At 36.0% G+C, this 15,783-nt stretch overlaps 1 protein-coding gene across 3 annotated transcripts in view; it reads right to left on the bottom strand.

Annotated features, from left to right (window-relative positions):
• Positions 1–1,757: 1,757 nt before the first annotated feature.
• Positions 1,758–15,783, bottom strand: part of SIRT1 (sirtuin 1) — a 46,119-nt gene continuing 32,093 nt past the window's right edge. For 2 of the 3 annotated variants that reach the window (XM_042907867.1, XM_042907865.1), the window contains exons 5-9: positions 13,723–13,870; positions 12,372–12,451; positions 11,099–11,285; positions 9,046–9,609; positions 1,758–3,873 (exon numbers count right to left, since the gene is read on the bottom strand). In XM_042907867.1, coding sequence (XP_042763801.1) covers positions 3,545–3,873; positions 9,046–9,609; positions 11,099–11,285; positions 12,372–12,451; positions 13,723–13,870 — 1,308 coding nt within the window. In that variant the 3' untranslated portion in view covers positions 1,758–3,544. Of the gene's footprint in view, positions 3,874–9,045; positions 9,610–11,098; positions 11,286–12,371; positions 12,452–13,722; positions 13,871–14,399; positions 14,520–15,783 lie in introns of those variants that run through there. The other variant, XM_042907866.1, reaches the window with a different exon arrangement.

Below are 15,783 nucleotides of genomic sequence, written 5' to 3'. Positions count from 1 at the left end.
CTGAGGTAGTAGAACCGAGACACACAATGCATGAAATAAAACCAGAATGCAGTTTTTGAAATTGGAGACTTCAGTTAAGTCCTGGCACTCTCTTAGGGTCCGCTCGTAAAAACCACTCATTAGGGTTAATTTCTACTAACACACTTTTGGGCTTTCTTACAGTTGGTTTTTACTGCATTTAGTTTAACAAAAAGTCCTCAAAGTGTAACAGAGCAGTCTTCCCCTGAAGTGTGTGTGGCTAGTTGAGTGCAAGGGCAGATGTTCCTGTTCTCAGCCAGTTCCCAACTGCCCAGCCTCTTGGGCGCTTTAGCCATCCATATTCCTTATGGTAGTTTTCTTTACTAAGGAATTCACCCTATTTCATTAGCTCCTTATCCTTGCCAGTATTTGCTAATTGGTGAACTCTCTCTCCAGAGAAATTGAGAATAGTCTGGTTTCATAGAAATCTACCTGCTTCCCTGTGAGGCCAGCCCCCCTGGAATGGAGTGTTACATGCAAAAGGGAACTTCCCTATTTTTCCTTTCTCAAGCCTTGCTTTACTGTTGAATTACCTGGGGGTACTTTTTAAAAATAACACTATGCACACAGGTCTCCTTATGCCAATTAAATGTTCTAAGAGCTGATGCCCAGGTTAGGTTACGTGTGTGTGTGTCTTAAAAGGCCATTTGACCATTTCTCCCTATTTCTGCTAGCATCCTAGCTTAAATATTTATAGACTTTGTTCATTTCTGAGGAGAGAAAAGGTTATGGTGTGCATACACACACTCCCCTTCTGGTTACAAGTCTTAAAGACTGCTTTCAAATAAAACTTCCCAAATAATGCTTAGTAGGTGGATGATATAAAACACCATTGATTGAAGGCACACCATTATTTCGGATACCATGAAGAACAATGCTAATTAAACCATCATGTGTCAATTAGGGTATTACAACCAGTGAAATATATACCACATTAACCAAGGAGACTATTGAATACAAGGCTTAAAATTAGCTTGCACTTAGCTGAAGTACTTGAAATGACCACACAACCACCTTTTAAGGTCTGAACTACCTTCCCATTTTGTGCATATGTAGAATCAAGTTGCTGTTTCCATATTTTTATAACATCTGAGGAGATTTTACAGGTAATTTTTCTAGTGCAAACAGGACATATCCAGGGAAGAGTACTATTTTAAAATTCACTTTGAAAGTTTGCTGGTGAGGAAGGCAGGAGACCTGAGAGGAGGAAACTGCCTGTCAAGACTTTACTCATCACATTTTTCTAGGAGGCATGTTCCTGGCTTGACTAGTACTTTGTCCCTCAAGAACTTGAATGGACTAGTCTCCAGTCATTTTTGGTGCACACATTCCTATGTTAAGACTTGTGTTACCTGTGCTTCACAGAAAACCTGGCTTTTATAGCACATACACTCTTGAGTTCACTACATTTCCACTATTCTCTGCTGTCCCCCTATCCCAAAGTCCTGAGCCTATGTCAAGTCTTTCATCATAGGTCAAGTTCTTCTTAGGCCCTGCCTTGCCTCTCTCCCACCTTTGACCTAACAAAGGCTACTGGGCCTAGAATTGAAATATTAGTTGTGAAACTTTTGGTGGTGATGCACCAACTGCTACAACCAGCACTACCAGTGTTTGCTTCAGTATCGTTCTGGTTAGACTCTTGTAAGTTGAATGAAGAAATAAGAAAGCATCTTAACATGGCCCTCAAAACTATACAAACTCCGTAAGATTTTCAAACTTTATATCTTGAACAATGTAAGTTAACAGGAAAAAGTCAAATGACAATTTTAATAGACTTTAAAACAGTGTACAAGTATAAAACACTGGTTTTGTATTTCAAAAGTTGGAGGAAGATATCCAGTCATTCAACAGTCTACAAAACATATGCCAGTAGATTACATAAAAGACTATGTACAATATAAAAAGAGCTGAAAACAGTCTTCACTGTAAAAATAATTTAAAACAAATTTTTCAATTTAAAATATCATCTATAGCACAAACACACATCATGCAAATGGAAAACTAAATATACTGCATTCTTTAGTGTAGCCAAATAAATTCAGACTGAAACATCTTTTAGGTAGGGAAATGGCCATTCAATAAAATTTCTCTCTCTGGCAGTAATGGTCCTAGCTGGGTATTTTATGCTTAAAGAACAGCTATATTTCAAACCCTTTTTTAAAATTGTAATAAATACTAAAGCAACATAGGAATACTTTATATTTGGGAATAATGTGGGGGGGAAGGTCTGGAAAATAAATTGCTCTGTGCAATTTTATAAAGTATGAATTTTTTGAAAGGCTAGAAGCTTCTGCAGCTGAGAAAAGTTTGATCTCTAGTTTTAAGGCAGGCTAAGCTTTTAAATAAAGATGTTACAGGAACTAACTTCATTAACTATTCTGCTATTACAAGTTACATCATGTTCATCTTCATAATACTAGGCTAGCAGTTTGGTGTCTATTACACCAAATCCTCCCAACAGGAGACATGTACTTACTGGCTGAGTTATAATTAACATCTTAGTACTTTGGAACTGTAATCAGGGGCCTGTTGCTCTCCTCATTAGTGGAAAAGAAAAGCAGCAGTCCAAAATATTACACTCTTCCCAGTTGAAGTACCATTATTATAGATTCATAAGGGCTCTGCATATTCACATCTTGGCAGTTTAATACTTGTGGGAAAGAATCAATGTAAGCTCTACCACAGTGATATGTATTTAAACAACAATGGCAAATATTCTTGAAACTAAGGGTACCCAGGCAGGCACTATTGTCTCTAAAGCAATTGAAACATTTCCAAAGCATTTATTTGTTTTTCAGATTAGTTTTAGGAGCCAATATAGACATTACTACATGTCCACAGGAAGTACAAAAGCCATCTTCATTTCAACAATACAATATTCCTGAAATTCTTAGCACCAAGTCTTACTTTAAAAAGCAAAGACAACTGAGTGCTCTCCCACATATTGTTGACTTCCTTCTACACACACTGCATGTTATGAGATTTTTAAAAAGTTAGCTGCCACAAGTTTTGGAAAATGCCAGTGTTTAAAAATAGATAATTGTGCTAATAAAGAATCAAAAGTTTAGCAGAACAGACATTTGAGGAGTTCAGACTATTCAATGTTACAAATAAAAGTGTGAAAATACCATTCTTTGGTCTAGATAAGCTGTTCCCTTTACATTAATTTAACATTCCAATGGCTTTTTGAAAACTTTAAAATGTTGAAACTCACTAGGCAAGAACAAAATTATATATACATAACGGATGTATCATACAAATGAACTTTTAAAAGAAAAGTCTTGACCAACAGGTGATTAAAGATACTTAGTACCCTTCTTTTAAAAAAAGTTAGTGTTGCGTGTACAAGTACAGAAATAAGAAGTTAAAAATTACCCATGAAGAAAAAATCTTATTTTACCAGTCTATAAATATTACACCTTTCTGGTTTCCTTGCTCTGTTGAATTCACAAGTAAACATTCCTTTTGACATGCTAAAAGTTCCTAATGCTGGTGGAACAATTCCTGTACCTGGACAACTATTACATTATGATTTGTTTGATGGATAGTTAATGTCTGTTGCTTCCTGTTTCATGGATATAGCTTCATTAACTGCCTCTTGATCACCTCCATCAACTCCAAATCCAGTTCCTCCAGCTCTCTCATTAACATCAGCATCGTCTTCCAAACCGTTGTAAAATTCTTCAATCTCACTTTCATCCTCCAAGTGTTCTTCTAAACTTGGACTCTGGCATGTTCCACTATCACTGTTACTGCCACAAGAACTAGAGGATAACACGTCATCTTCAGAGTCTGAATATACCTCAGCGCCATGGAAAATATAACGATTTGGTGGTAAAAACAGATACTGATTACCTGAAATATAGTAATAAAAGAGAAATGATAAATGATTCCAAGTTTTCTAACACTAACTTGGTCTGATTGTACGTTCAAGCCCTGCCTTTACCTGAGTATCATTACTAGAGGCTACTACAATAGTGGTCTTTAAAAACAAGCTAAGAGCTCAGTCTTAACTGCAAATCTTAGTTCTGCCACCCACCACTTTTGTGAACTCAGGCAGTTCTGTGCCTATGCCTCAATTTCCTTATCTAGAAAATTAAGCGATTTTCACAACTCTATCAGCTAAGCATGAATAAATTTAGAGGACGATGTTCAATAAAGCTTAATCAAACTCCTTTGAACAGATCTCATGATATTAAATATCCAGGCCAGCCTACATTACTCAATTCATGTTCACCGAATATAACTTCTCTAAAGCACGTATGCCTTCAAGGCACTTGCATTATTTTCATTTAACTTTAGATTATGAACCTAAAATTAAACGTTTTAATTCAGTAATAGCTTCACCATCTATTCAAAAGTGTAGTCTGCAGGCAATGGCATCACCTTAGAGTTTATTAGAAGTTCAATTCTCAGGCCCCACCACTCACCTACTGAACCAGTATTTATTTTTACCAGAGTCCTAGACACATTAAAGTATGAGAAACGCTGATCTAGCACTGGACATTAACCTTTCTTCTCCAACTCCCTCCCAAATTTGCATTCACAGTATAAGCTGTGACCTGTGATGGTAAGGAGAATTCCCTCCCTTTTCCTACTATAGGTCCCAGGTTAAGAGCACCTCTTGGTGGGAACCTTAAACATTAATGATGAAATGTTTTCTACCACTAAATTCACAACAAGTAACTTCGAACTTAAGTCTGTTTCTACACATGATAAATGTCATTTATTTAATGCACCACATCCCAGACTAATTCACAAAAACCTGGCTACTAACATAGCTGAAGTGACATGTCATCTGCCAAGCATACCCAGGTTTGTCTTCAAAACAGCTTTCAAACTTTATACCCCATCATGACCCAAGTTCTCACTTTGAAACAACCTAGTATGTGTGTAAGAATTCTGATCTGAACCCACAAAACTGACTTCACAGTCCACTAACATCACAAATTGGCAGTGTGAAAACCAATTATTTCCCTCTGTTTTGGGAGAAAGTATTTGTCAGTTTTCTAAGCCACTAGTATTAATTTCCATGATTGGAGGAGGGAGTACCTTTATTCTAGCTAACAGAAAAGCCCATTTGGCACTTAATATGTCTTCTAAGGGGTCCCGAGGGTGTGCATAGTTTTGGCCCATGCTTCTAAAAATGTTTCATTCTGCTCTATCCCCCATGATGAACAGAATAATCTATTATTTCTGAACCCAAGAATCCTATACCTGTTTTTCTTATTCTTGGGAACCATCAAGACAGACTCAGTTTGCTTCATACATGCTCCTCCTTTCTCCTTTTCAATCTGACCTCACCAACAGAAATCATGGTAAACAAAAATAAATTAACTCTAGTGTGGTATGGGAGCCCAACTCTCGGTTTTGGCTCAGGTCATGATCTCATGAGCTCCAGCCCTGCATAGGGCTCTGCACTGATAGCACGGAGCCTGCTTGGGATTCTCTCCCTCCCTCTTCCTCTGCCCCTGCTCCGCTTGCTGTCTCTCTCAAAATAAAATAAATTAAAAAAAAAAAAAAAACTAGCGTGGTCATTTGTTTTTTAACAGCTGCAATTTAACAGCTGCACTCTACACCAGTTATCTTTTTTAATCCTCACAATGTTAACGTGTATGCTATTTTATTCCTATTTTACAAATGAAAAAAAAACAGGTTAAATAACTTTGCCCACAGTGAATCTGAGACAACTGGGTCTGATACCAAAGCCTGTACCTTTTAAGGCCTAAATTGGTAGGGAAAAATCTAGAGACTGCTCCAGGTTTAATTTTTGTTTCCTGGGGCAGAGAGTTTTCTGTATTTGACCCATCTGTCAAAAAGATACTCAAAGAAGGGGTGCCTGGGTGGCTCAGTACATTAAGTGTCCAACTCTTGATTTTGGCTCAGGTCAGATCTGATGGGTTCATGAGATCGAGCCCCGTGTAGAACTCTGAGCTGACAGTGTGGAGCCTGCTTGGGAGTCTCTCCTCCTCCCAGTCTCGTGCATGCTCTCAAAAAAAAAAAAAAAAAAAAAAAAAAAATACTCAAAATCTCCAGTGCAAAAGTCTTCCAGTACATAAGCAGACTTTGTATATGATACCAGTATTTACCTGACTAAACAGAACAATTTTTCTACTTATTCTTGCCACATTTGTAAATACAAGCATTCTTGTATGCTTTTTCTAATTTCTCTTGGCATATGTCCTTTACTTTTAACTCTCCACATACCATTCAAGACCAAAGTCAGAAATTAGGTTTTTTGCAAAGCCTTCTATAACCTAATTCCTTCCAAGTAGCATCTATGTTTCCTAATATCACCTACTTTTGTTTAATCAGCTATTTTTATAATTATACACAAACATCAATACATTGATCACTGTATATTCAGAACTTACTACAGTGTGCCTGGTATGGAAAAGGTACAAAGGCTTACTATTCAACTGAACTAAAATTCACTTATGGTAAATGATTATAACTCACAATACATTGGCCTAAAATGTCAGTTTACCCCATGGGACTTAATGTTTTAAGTTGTACAAGATTGTTACATCTAAGTTAGTGTGTGTGTGTGTGTGTGTATTTACATTTATTAAATTAGGATGTTTCACCCTACTACTTGGTAAAGAGTTCCCATGAGTCAAAACAGGGTATTTCTATACACTATTTGCTAACAATGAAGTAACAGAAAGGGAAATTAAGTAATCCCATTTACAACTGCGTCAAAGACTAAACGACTAAGAAATAAGTTCAACCAAGGAGGTGAAAGACCTGTACTCTGAAAACTGGAAGACACTGATGAAAAGAAACTGAAGACAAATTTAAAGACCTCCTACGTTAATGGATTGGAATTAATATTGTTAAAATGTCCATATTATCAATAAGAATCTACAGATTCAATACAATCCCTATCAAAATACCAATAGCACTTTTTCACAGAACTGGAACAAATAATCGTAAAATGTGTGTGGAACCACAAAGACCCTGAATAGCTAAAGCAATCTCAAGAAAGAACAAAAACTGGAAGGGGGATCATGCTCCCTGATTTCAAAGTATACTACAGAGCTATAGTAATCAGAAGAGTATGGTATTACCACAAAAATAAGACACACAAATCTATGAATAGAATAGAGAGCCCAGAAATCAACTCAGACTTAAATGGCCAATTAATGTATAACAAAGAAGGCAAGAATATGCAATGGGGAAAAAGTTTAGCCAATCAATGGTGTTAAGAAAACAAGACAGCTACATGCAAAAGAATGAAACTCCACCACTTTCTCATACCACATACAAAAATAAACACAACTGATTAAAGATCTAAAAATGAACTGGGACTACATCAAACTAAAAAAATTAATTTGCACAGTGAAGGAAACAAAACAAAAAGGCAACCTGAGTGGGAGAAGATCCTTGCAAATGATGTATCCAATAAGGGGTTAATATCCAGATTATATAAAGAACATACAGCTCAACAGCAAAAACACCCAACCCAATTAAAAAATGGGCAGAGGCCACGAATAGGGGCACCTGGCTGGTTCAGTCAGTGGAGCATGCAACTCTTGATCTCAGGGTTGTGAGTTTCAGCCCCACACTGGGTGTAGAGATTAGTTAAAAAATAAAATCTTAAAAATATGGGCATAGGCCCCAAATAGACATTTTCCAAAAGACGATATACAGATGGCCAACAGACACATGAAGACGCTAAACATCACTAACCAGAGAACTGCAAACTGAAACTTCACTGAGATCACTTAACACCTGTCAGAATGGCTAATTATCAAAAAGACAAGAAATAACAAGTGTTGCCACAAATTTGGAGAAAAGAGTACCCTCATGAAGTGCTGGTAGGAATGTAAACTGGTGCAGCCACTATGGAAAACAGTATGGAGGTTTCTCAAAAAGTGAGAAATAGAAAAATCAGAAATAAAAATAAATCTGGCAATTCTACTTCTGGGTATCTTCCTTAAGAAAGCATAAACACCTATTTGAAAAGGTATGTGTACCCCTGTGTTCACTGCAGTATTTATTTACAGTAAGATATGGAAGCAACCTAAATGTCCATCTATACATGAAAGGATAACGTTGTTCTGTATATGTACAAAGGAGTATTACTCCGCCACAAAAAAGAATAAAATCCTGCCATTTGCAACACAGATGGACCTAGTGGGTATTATGCAAAGTAAAGTAAGAGAAAAACAAATACCATATGGTTTCACTTATATATGGAATCTGAAAAACAAAACAAAACAGACTCATAAAAACAACTGGTGATTGCCAGAAGGGAAGGGAGGGTGGGGTGTTGTAATAACTTTGTATGGTGACAGACAGTACTACACTTCTCATGGTAAGCATTTCATAAGGTATATAATCACTATGTGGTACACCTGAAACTAATACTGTGCCAACTATATTTCAATGAAAACAAAAAACAGGGTAGATGCTATTCCTAATATTCTGTGGAGAAGGATCAGAGATGTTTCCCGTTCTGAGACAACACAGCCTACTGGTTAAGAGGACATGCTCTGAGGATAGACCTGGAATCCAATTTGGCTCTTCCATGTCCTAATTATCAACCTCACACAGGGTACTTAACCTCTATGGGCCTCACAGTTTCCCCACCAGCAGGAGACAAGTAGTAATAGTCCCTACCTCATGAGATTAAAATCAGATAATGTATATAAATAAAGCAGCTACCCTACAGTAACCACCCAAATCTGTCATCATTTCTACCAGCTAAAGCTCACCAGACAATGGCAGAGCACAATATATTTCTCAATTTTCTTACCAATTCAATGCTTACCTTCTCATTTCCTGGAGAAAAATGATGTACAGAGAATACTTTAAACACACTATTTCTACCCCTAGTGTATGTAAGATACTACTGTTTATCCTTTCTCTGGCTTAAATTCTCAACCTTACATTTTCTCTAAACACAATCATCTGTTACATAAAGCTATACACTATCACCTAACCTGCCAAAATTGCTTATTTCTTGCAAATATTTTGTTAAAATAATTATACCTTCAAAACGGTTCAACAGTGCTTCCTTACCATCAAGCCGTTTGCTAATCTGCTCCTTTGCAAGTCTAGCTGGCCAGCACTTCCTCACTGTTTCAGCAATTGAAGTTCTTTCATTTTTTTCCCCAGTATTAGAGTCAACATTCTTCGAATCCGGACTTCCCAGCTGTTCAGTAACACTGTCAATGTTCCTAGTAGAATTCTGTCCTTCCTGTGATTTTTCTTCCATATGATCTCTTGGTTCAGACACCTCAGAATCATTAACATTGCTCTTAGTTGCTTGGTCTAAAAGTGTAACAATCACTGAAGAATCTGGTGGTGAAGTTCTTTCTGGTGAACTTGAGTCTTCTGAAATATTAAGAGGTGTGGGTGGCAACTCTGACAAATGAGCCAACTCTTTTTGTGTTCGTGGAGGTTTTTCAGTAATTTCTGAAAGCTTTACAGGGTTGCAGCAAAGTTTGGCATATTCACCACCTAACCTATGACATAATTCATTAATTATGACATCACAGTCTCCAAGAAGCTCTACATCAAAATGCAGATGAGGCAAAGGTTCTCTATTTATTAGTATCTGAGGCACTTCATGGGGTATGGAACCTAAAAATAAGTGAAAAATGCATTAGAAAAAGGGAAAGGCACTAAGTTACTAAAGCCACAACAAATGTGCAATGCAAAAATCTAACATGCTCCCAATACCAAAAAAGAAACCCACCACCACTACTAAACCAACCCATCACATTCATTAAGATGTCAAATAAACAGATGAGCATTTAAGCATCTTTTTAAAATTTCAGGTCCTGTTTCCCATCACCTGATTACCTCTGAGCAATCTTTTCAGAGTTTTCTACTTTGTACCTCAATTTCCTTGTCTATATATAACGGGGATAATAATACTTTTTCACAAGGTTGTAGTGAGAATATAAGTCAAATGCATAGAAGGGTTTTTGGCATATAGTGATAGTTATTCTACTGAAATAGCTCCTGGTATAGTGTGAAAATTCAATTTTCCACCATTATATACCTGTGTGTTACATTTTTAAAAAATTACCTTTGCCTATCACCAATACACTATTATACTGCCCCACAGAAAGCTTTTAAGAATTTCTCTGCCTTATCTTTAGAGAGAAAAAAATAACTCAAAAATAAAGGAACTTATTCATTAAATTTCATGTTTTCATTACAAATTATCCTATATTCTGCTTTCAAAGACTTTGACAGCTATTTGAGTTAAAGCCACCACATTTAAGTAGGAAAAAGATGCAGAAAGTTGTAGAGCTGAACTCTTGTTTCTTCCAACTGTTTGCTCTGGGTGCCTATATGACTGCTGAAGTAGGGTCTAATTTAATTAATTATCTGGTTAAAGAGTTTGATATTCTCTTTCTCCCTCGCCTTTTAGGGCACACCTGATGCTACTGAATTAGTCCCTCTATCTTCCTCTCCCTTTTGCTTCCTCGCTAGAGGGAGAAAAGAGATAGTATGAGAGCACATGTTAAATACTCCTGAGGGTTAAAGGGACTTAAATTATATTTGAGCATTTTCATACACACAAACACCCTTATGGGCAAAGCTGATCCACACAGGATAGTAATCCTAAGGCATGACTCTTATTCTTATAAAAACAGACCAATCATAATAAATTCTCTAATGTGAGTATATTACACTTGTATCTAGCTATATATACATTTGAACTTACTGTACCTGAAATCAACTAAATTTGAAAGATGGACAACTATAATCAAATTAAGACTAAAAACACACAGATTAAGATCACACGTTTCCTGAACATATGTAAATCAGCTGAAGCTAACTCTTGTCATATTAAGAACACATTCCACTGAAAAGTTGAACTGTTTCCCTGGTTGGAATTTGACATTACTTCTGTTTTGACAACTCTTCCACCCATCCCCTGCACCAAAGCATCAGATTAACCAATCTTTGTGAACAAAAATGTCACCTAAAAAATAAAACTGGCTCTCTACCACTCTTTAGCCAGGAAGAGAGTAAGATCATTGGGATCCAATGTACAGACCTCACAAACCATGGCAATATATATAGAAGTATTCTCTAAAAATCATCACCAACTTACTTGGAATTAGTGCTACTGGTCTTACTTTCAGGGAAGACCCAATAACAATAAGGAGATCAACTTCATCTTTGTCATACTTCATGGCTCTATGAAACTGCTCTGGTAAATTTTCACCAAAAAAGACAATCTCTGGTTTCATGATAGCAAGTGGTTCATCAGCTGGGCACCTAGGACAACGAGGAACCACCTACATGTTCCAAATTTTGGTTAAGATAGGGAGGAAAAAAGAAAGCTGAAGTTAGAAATAGTCAACATTTACACACTAAGAATGCATTTCAAAATGATAAGTTGAATCACTATGTTGTACACCTGAAACTAACAGAACACTACATGTTAACTATACCAGAATTAAAATTAAAAGCAAATTTAATTAAAAAAAAAAAAAAGAATTAGAATTCCCACATAAAAAAAAAAAAATTTCAAACCGAAGTATAGAAACCTGTGGAAAGAGCTACATGCTAGAAGTCCTGAGGGAAAAAAAAATAATCAAATAAAACAGAAAAGCCGTGGATAAATAGTAGGGAAAACTGGATACAACCTCAATGGCAATGTCAACTGTCGATTACTTTATTAACATACAGTGAAATAAGATGGTGTTGTTATTGGTGTATGTAGGTATTATAGTATCCATGTGGACCTACATTTGATATTTAAGAGTCCACTGCAGATTAAGAGAAACCAGCATCTGTATATATGTACACACACACAACTTAATCCTTTAAAAAATGTAAGAAATGATTCCATTATAACATTATAACATGATACCCTCACTATGTATGATTAACTATATATGCAGCTAAGTACACAGAATTTATATCTGGATGGTTTTTATTCTCTGCCATTATTTTCTTGCATTTTTTTTGGCAGTGATCATACATGAAACATCTTTTACAATAAATTTTTTAATGTTTTAAAGAATTACCAAGAATTTAAAATTCAAAATCCAACAGGCACTTTTAAAAAGGAAGAGTAAGGATAAACTCTAATAGAGCAAGACTCCACTTACGATTTGCATTTTTATTTTAACTTAGATATTTTATTTTAACTTAGATATTAAGGAGCCTATTTCATCATTTTAGAGACATTATAGAGCAATGTTTCCAACTTAAGGGATTAAAAGTTTCTTGTATATTTCCACATCAGAATTCCCAGTGGTTAACACTCTTTCTGGATCTTTCTGTCCCAGATACTTTCAGAAAAAAAAGAATTTGGAGGCAAAAGAAGAAACAGATCAAAAACAAGCACAATTCCTCAAGTATAGGTGATGAATTACCTGATTAAAAATATCTCCTCGTACAGCTTCACAGTCTACTTTGTATTTACAAATCAAGCAAGAGGCTGTTGCAAAGGAACCTAAAACAACCAATACACACATGCTTTATTAAAGGAATATTTCCATTTCTTAAAACATACCACAAAGGTATAAAAGAGAATTAAGACTCCACAGGGGAATCTCAGGGATAAAATACTTATATATTAAATACAGACAGAATCCAATCCTCAATTATCGAGATGTTGATATAGTGACACTTCCTAAAGCTATTCTTTTTTTTGTTGTTTTAAGTGAATTCTAGCCACAACATGGGGCTCAAACTCAGAACCCCAAGATCAAGAGTTACACATTCTACTGAGCCAGGCGAGCACCCCAAAGTTGTTCTTTTTAATAAAATAAACCAACTCCCCCAGAACTAAAACTCTGCAGAATTGAAAGATGACAATTATGTGACCTTAGGCGAATAGCTGTACATTAAAAACAGTTCAGGGGCACCTGGGTGGCTCAGTAAGTTACACGTCTGACTTTTTTTTTTTTTTTTTTTTTAATGTTTTATTTATTTTTGAGACAGAGAGAGGCAGAGCATGAGCAGGGGAGGGGCAGAGAGAGAGTGAGACACAGAATCTGAAGCAGACTCCAGGATCCGAGCTGTCAGCACTGAGCCAGATGCAGGGCTCAAACTCACAAACTGCAAGATCATGACCTGAGCGGAAATCAAGAGTCGGACTGACGGAGTCACCCAGGCGCCCCATGTCTGACTCTTGGATTTCGGCTCAGGTCATGATCTGATTCATGGGACTGCGCCCCAGGTTGGGCTCTGCCCCAGGTTGGGCTCTGCCCCAGGTTGGGCTCTGCCCCGGCAGTGCAGGGCCTGCTTGGGATTTTCTCTCTCCCTCTCTCTCAGAATAAACACATTTAAAAAAACAAAAAGTTTAGATTTGTAAGAAAATGGTCTGTTCCTACTTGTTTTAAAAGTCTTCTAAATTTCAAAATTCTATACAGCTTAACTACCCTGTTCCTATAGTTTCATACCCTAAAGATGTCATATTTTCCTTACATAGCTAGTATTACTTTGTAACCAAAAAAGGTTATTTAGAAGAATTTAATGGAATACAACGGCTACTCCTTTTGAAACACAATAGAACACTGATCTGGTATTTTGTACAATTAAGTATCAAGGCCAATACTTCTGGTTTCATTTTTTTGCATTCTACTTTTTAAAATTTATCTACTATTGATCAGTTAACATGACTAAATAAATCTCCATTCCTGGATGGTAGCCTACTTTCTAATCCTATTTTTTCCTCTAAGACTAACTAAATAACAGAAAGCAATTCTGAAGTTTACGAACCATGACACTGAATTATCCTTTGGATTCCTGCAACCTGTTCCAGTGTATCTATGTTCTGAGTATAGTTCCGAAGCAGTTTTCCTTCCTTATCTGACAAGGCTATGAATTTGTGACAGAGAGATGGTTGGAACTGTCCAGGATATATTTCCTACATAATGCAAAAGGTAGAAAAAATATTACATTAAAGAAATAAGTATAACACACATGTCACATTTAGGTTTAACCAAAAACTACCATGATAGCCCCCATGTATAAATAAATTAAAAAACAGTACATGAGCATCTCAAAGCATCTAGATGGTTGCTACACACACCTATAAAAGGATTGCTGCTGTAATATGTATAAAACTCAGCAATTAGTGAACTTGGCCCCTTGAAGGAAAAAGTCAACCATAAGCATCTCTAATAAATGTTAATAGATATTTTAATAAAAGAAGAAATATACACCTGAGAATATATCTAAATTTTGTTGGCTGCAAATTCAGGTTTGTTTTTTGTTGTTTCCTCTTTTCAAGGAAAAAGAAAAGTTTAAGTTGAAATTAAAGTTATCAAAGGTATGGTGACTTCTTTTAAAAACTAAAAAAGGCACTGTCAACACAATATTAAAAGTTGTTTATTCATCATTCATTATAAATATCAACCTGTTGGAAGTTTAAAGCTAAAGTTTTAATTCCTTACCAAAATTGTTTTCCTTCCACTGCACAGGCACATACTGGTATAGTATAGAGTTGCTCATGAATGCTGAGTTGCTGGATTTTGTGTGTGTGTTTTTTCCCCCCAAATAATGCTTCAATGCTGTTTCTTCTTTAAAAACAAAGAATTCAGATATACACATGGCAAAAAGATCAGAGAAAAAGTATCAATTTTGGTCCTCTCAACTTTTGACAGTGTTTTTATTAAATTTCATTTAGTAAGTGACTATGGCAAAGGAAGTTTCTTCTCTACTTTTTTCTTTAAAGTAGTAATGCTACCTACTTCCTTACCATTCATTACAGCCTCCAACGTATTACAATGCTAGCAAAAAATCAGACACAACCGTATGTCCGTCAATAGGGGACCGGTTGTAGAAATATAGTACATCCATAATAGTGGAGTATGCAGCCATTAAAATGAATGTGAGAGGTCTAGATGTACTGACCTGGAAAATGGTCCTATGACATGTGAAAAAAAGCAAGTTAGTCACCAGTGTGTATAGTTTTGTTTTTGTTGTTTTGTTATTAAGCAAAAACGGTATTTATATGCACATGTATATGCTCATATAAACATCAAGAAAAATACAAACAAGCTATAAATAGAGGTGGGGAAACTTTCAACTTCTGACATTATACAAAAGTTTAAGAACTTTTTAAATGTTAATCTACTTAACATTTCAAATAAAACATCTACAGGGATACCTTTTACATAAAAATAATAAGCAAATCTCATTACAAAAACTACCATGTACATGTCCATAAGCAACTGAAAATACTATACAAAATCCAAAAACTTTGCCTCGCATTCAAAATTTTCTCATGAATTTCAGGGACAATTTTTCAATGTAAGAAACAGACAATGCATATAGAAAGAAGTATCAAGTGAAGGGCTTATTAAAGCCATGTTTCATAGAAAATCGAAAGCTACATTATGCTTTGAACCACTGGACTGTGCTATACTAACCACTGTTTTCTCCCCATGATGCCTTGTTTTAGTACATTTAAAGGATTAAACATCATAGTGGCTTACTAAGCTCTCTCTGGAAATGGCTGTTAAAAGTATTTGTACAAAAAAAAAAGTTTTTACAACAAATACTACAATATGCTAGGCTACAAACAAAATAGGCTCTAAAATAATGACAGTGAGAACAGCATGCCAAACTCATGATATAAACAAATGACTACCTCCAGCACATGCTGGGGAACAAGAGTACTAAGACTCGACCTTCCTGGATTGACCTTTCCTGTGCCTTATCATCCCCTATTCCCTCTATTTTTTAAAGCAGGCTCCACACTATTTATTATAATGCTGCAGACCAGGCTGAAGACTGGGTTTTTACATTTTAATGGGTTGGAAAGGTAACCAAAAA

This window comes from Panthera leo, chromosome D2, assembly GCF_018350215.1.
Source record: "Panthera leo isolate Ple1 chromosome D2, P.leo_Ple1_pat1.1, whole genome shotgun sequence".
Classification (NCBI taxonomy): domain Eukaryota; kingdom Metazoa; phylum Chordata; class Mammalia; order Carnivora; family Felidae; genus Panthera; species Panthera leo.
The sequence above is the reverse complement of the archived record's forward strand: the minus strand, read 5'-3'. Positions and strand labels throughout refer to the sequence as shown.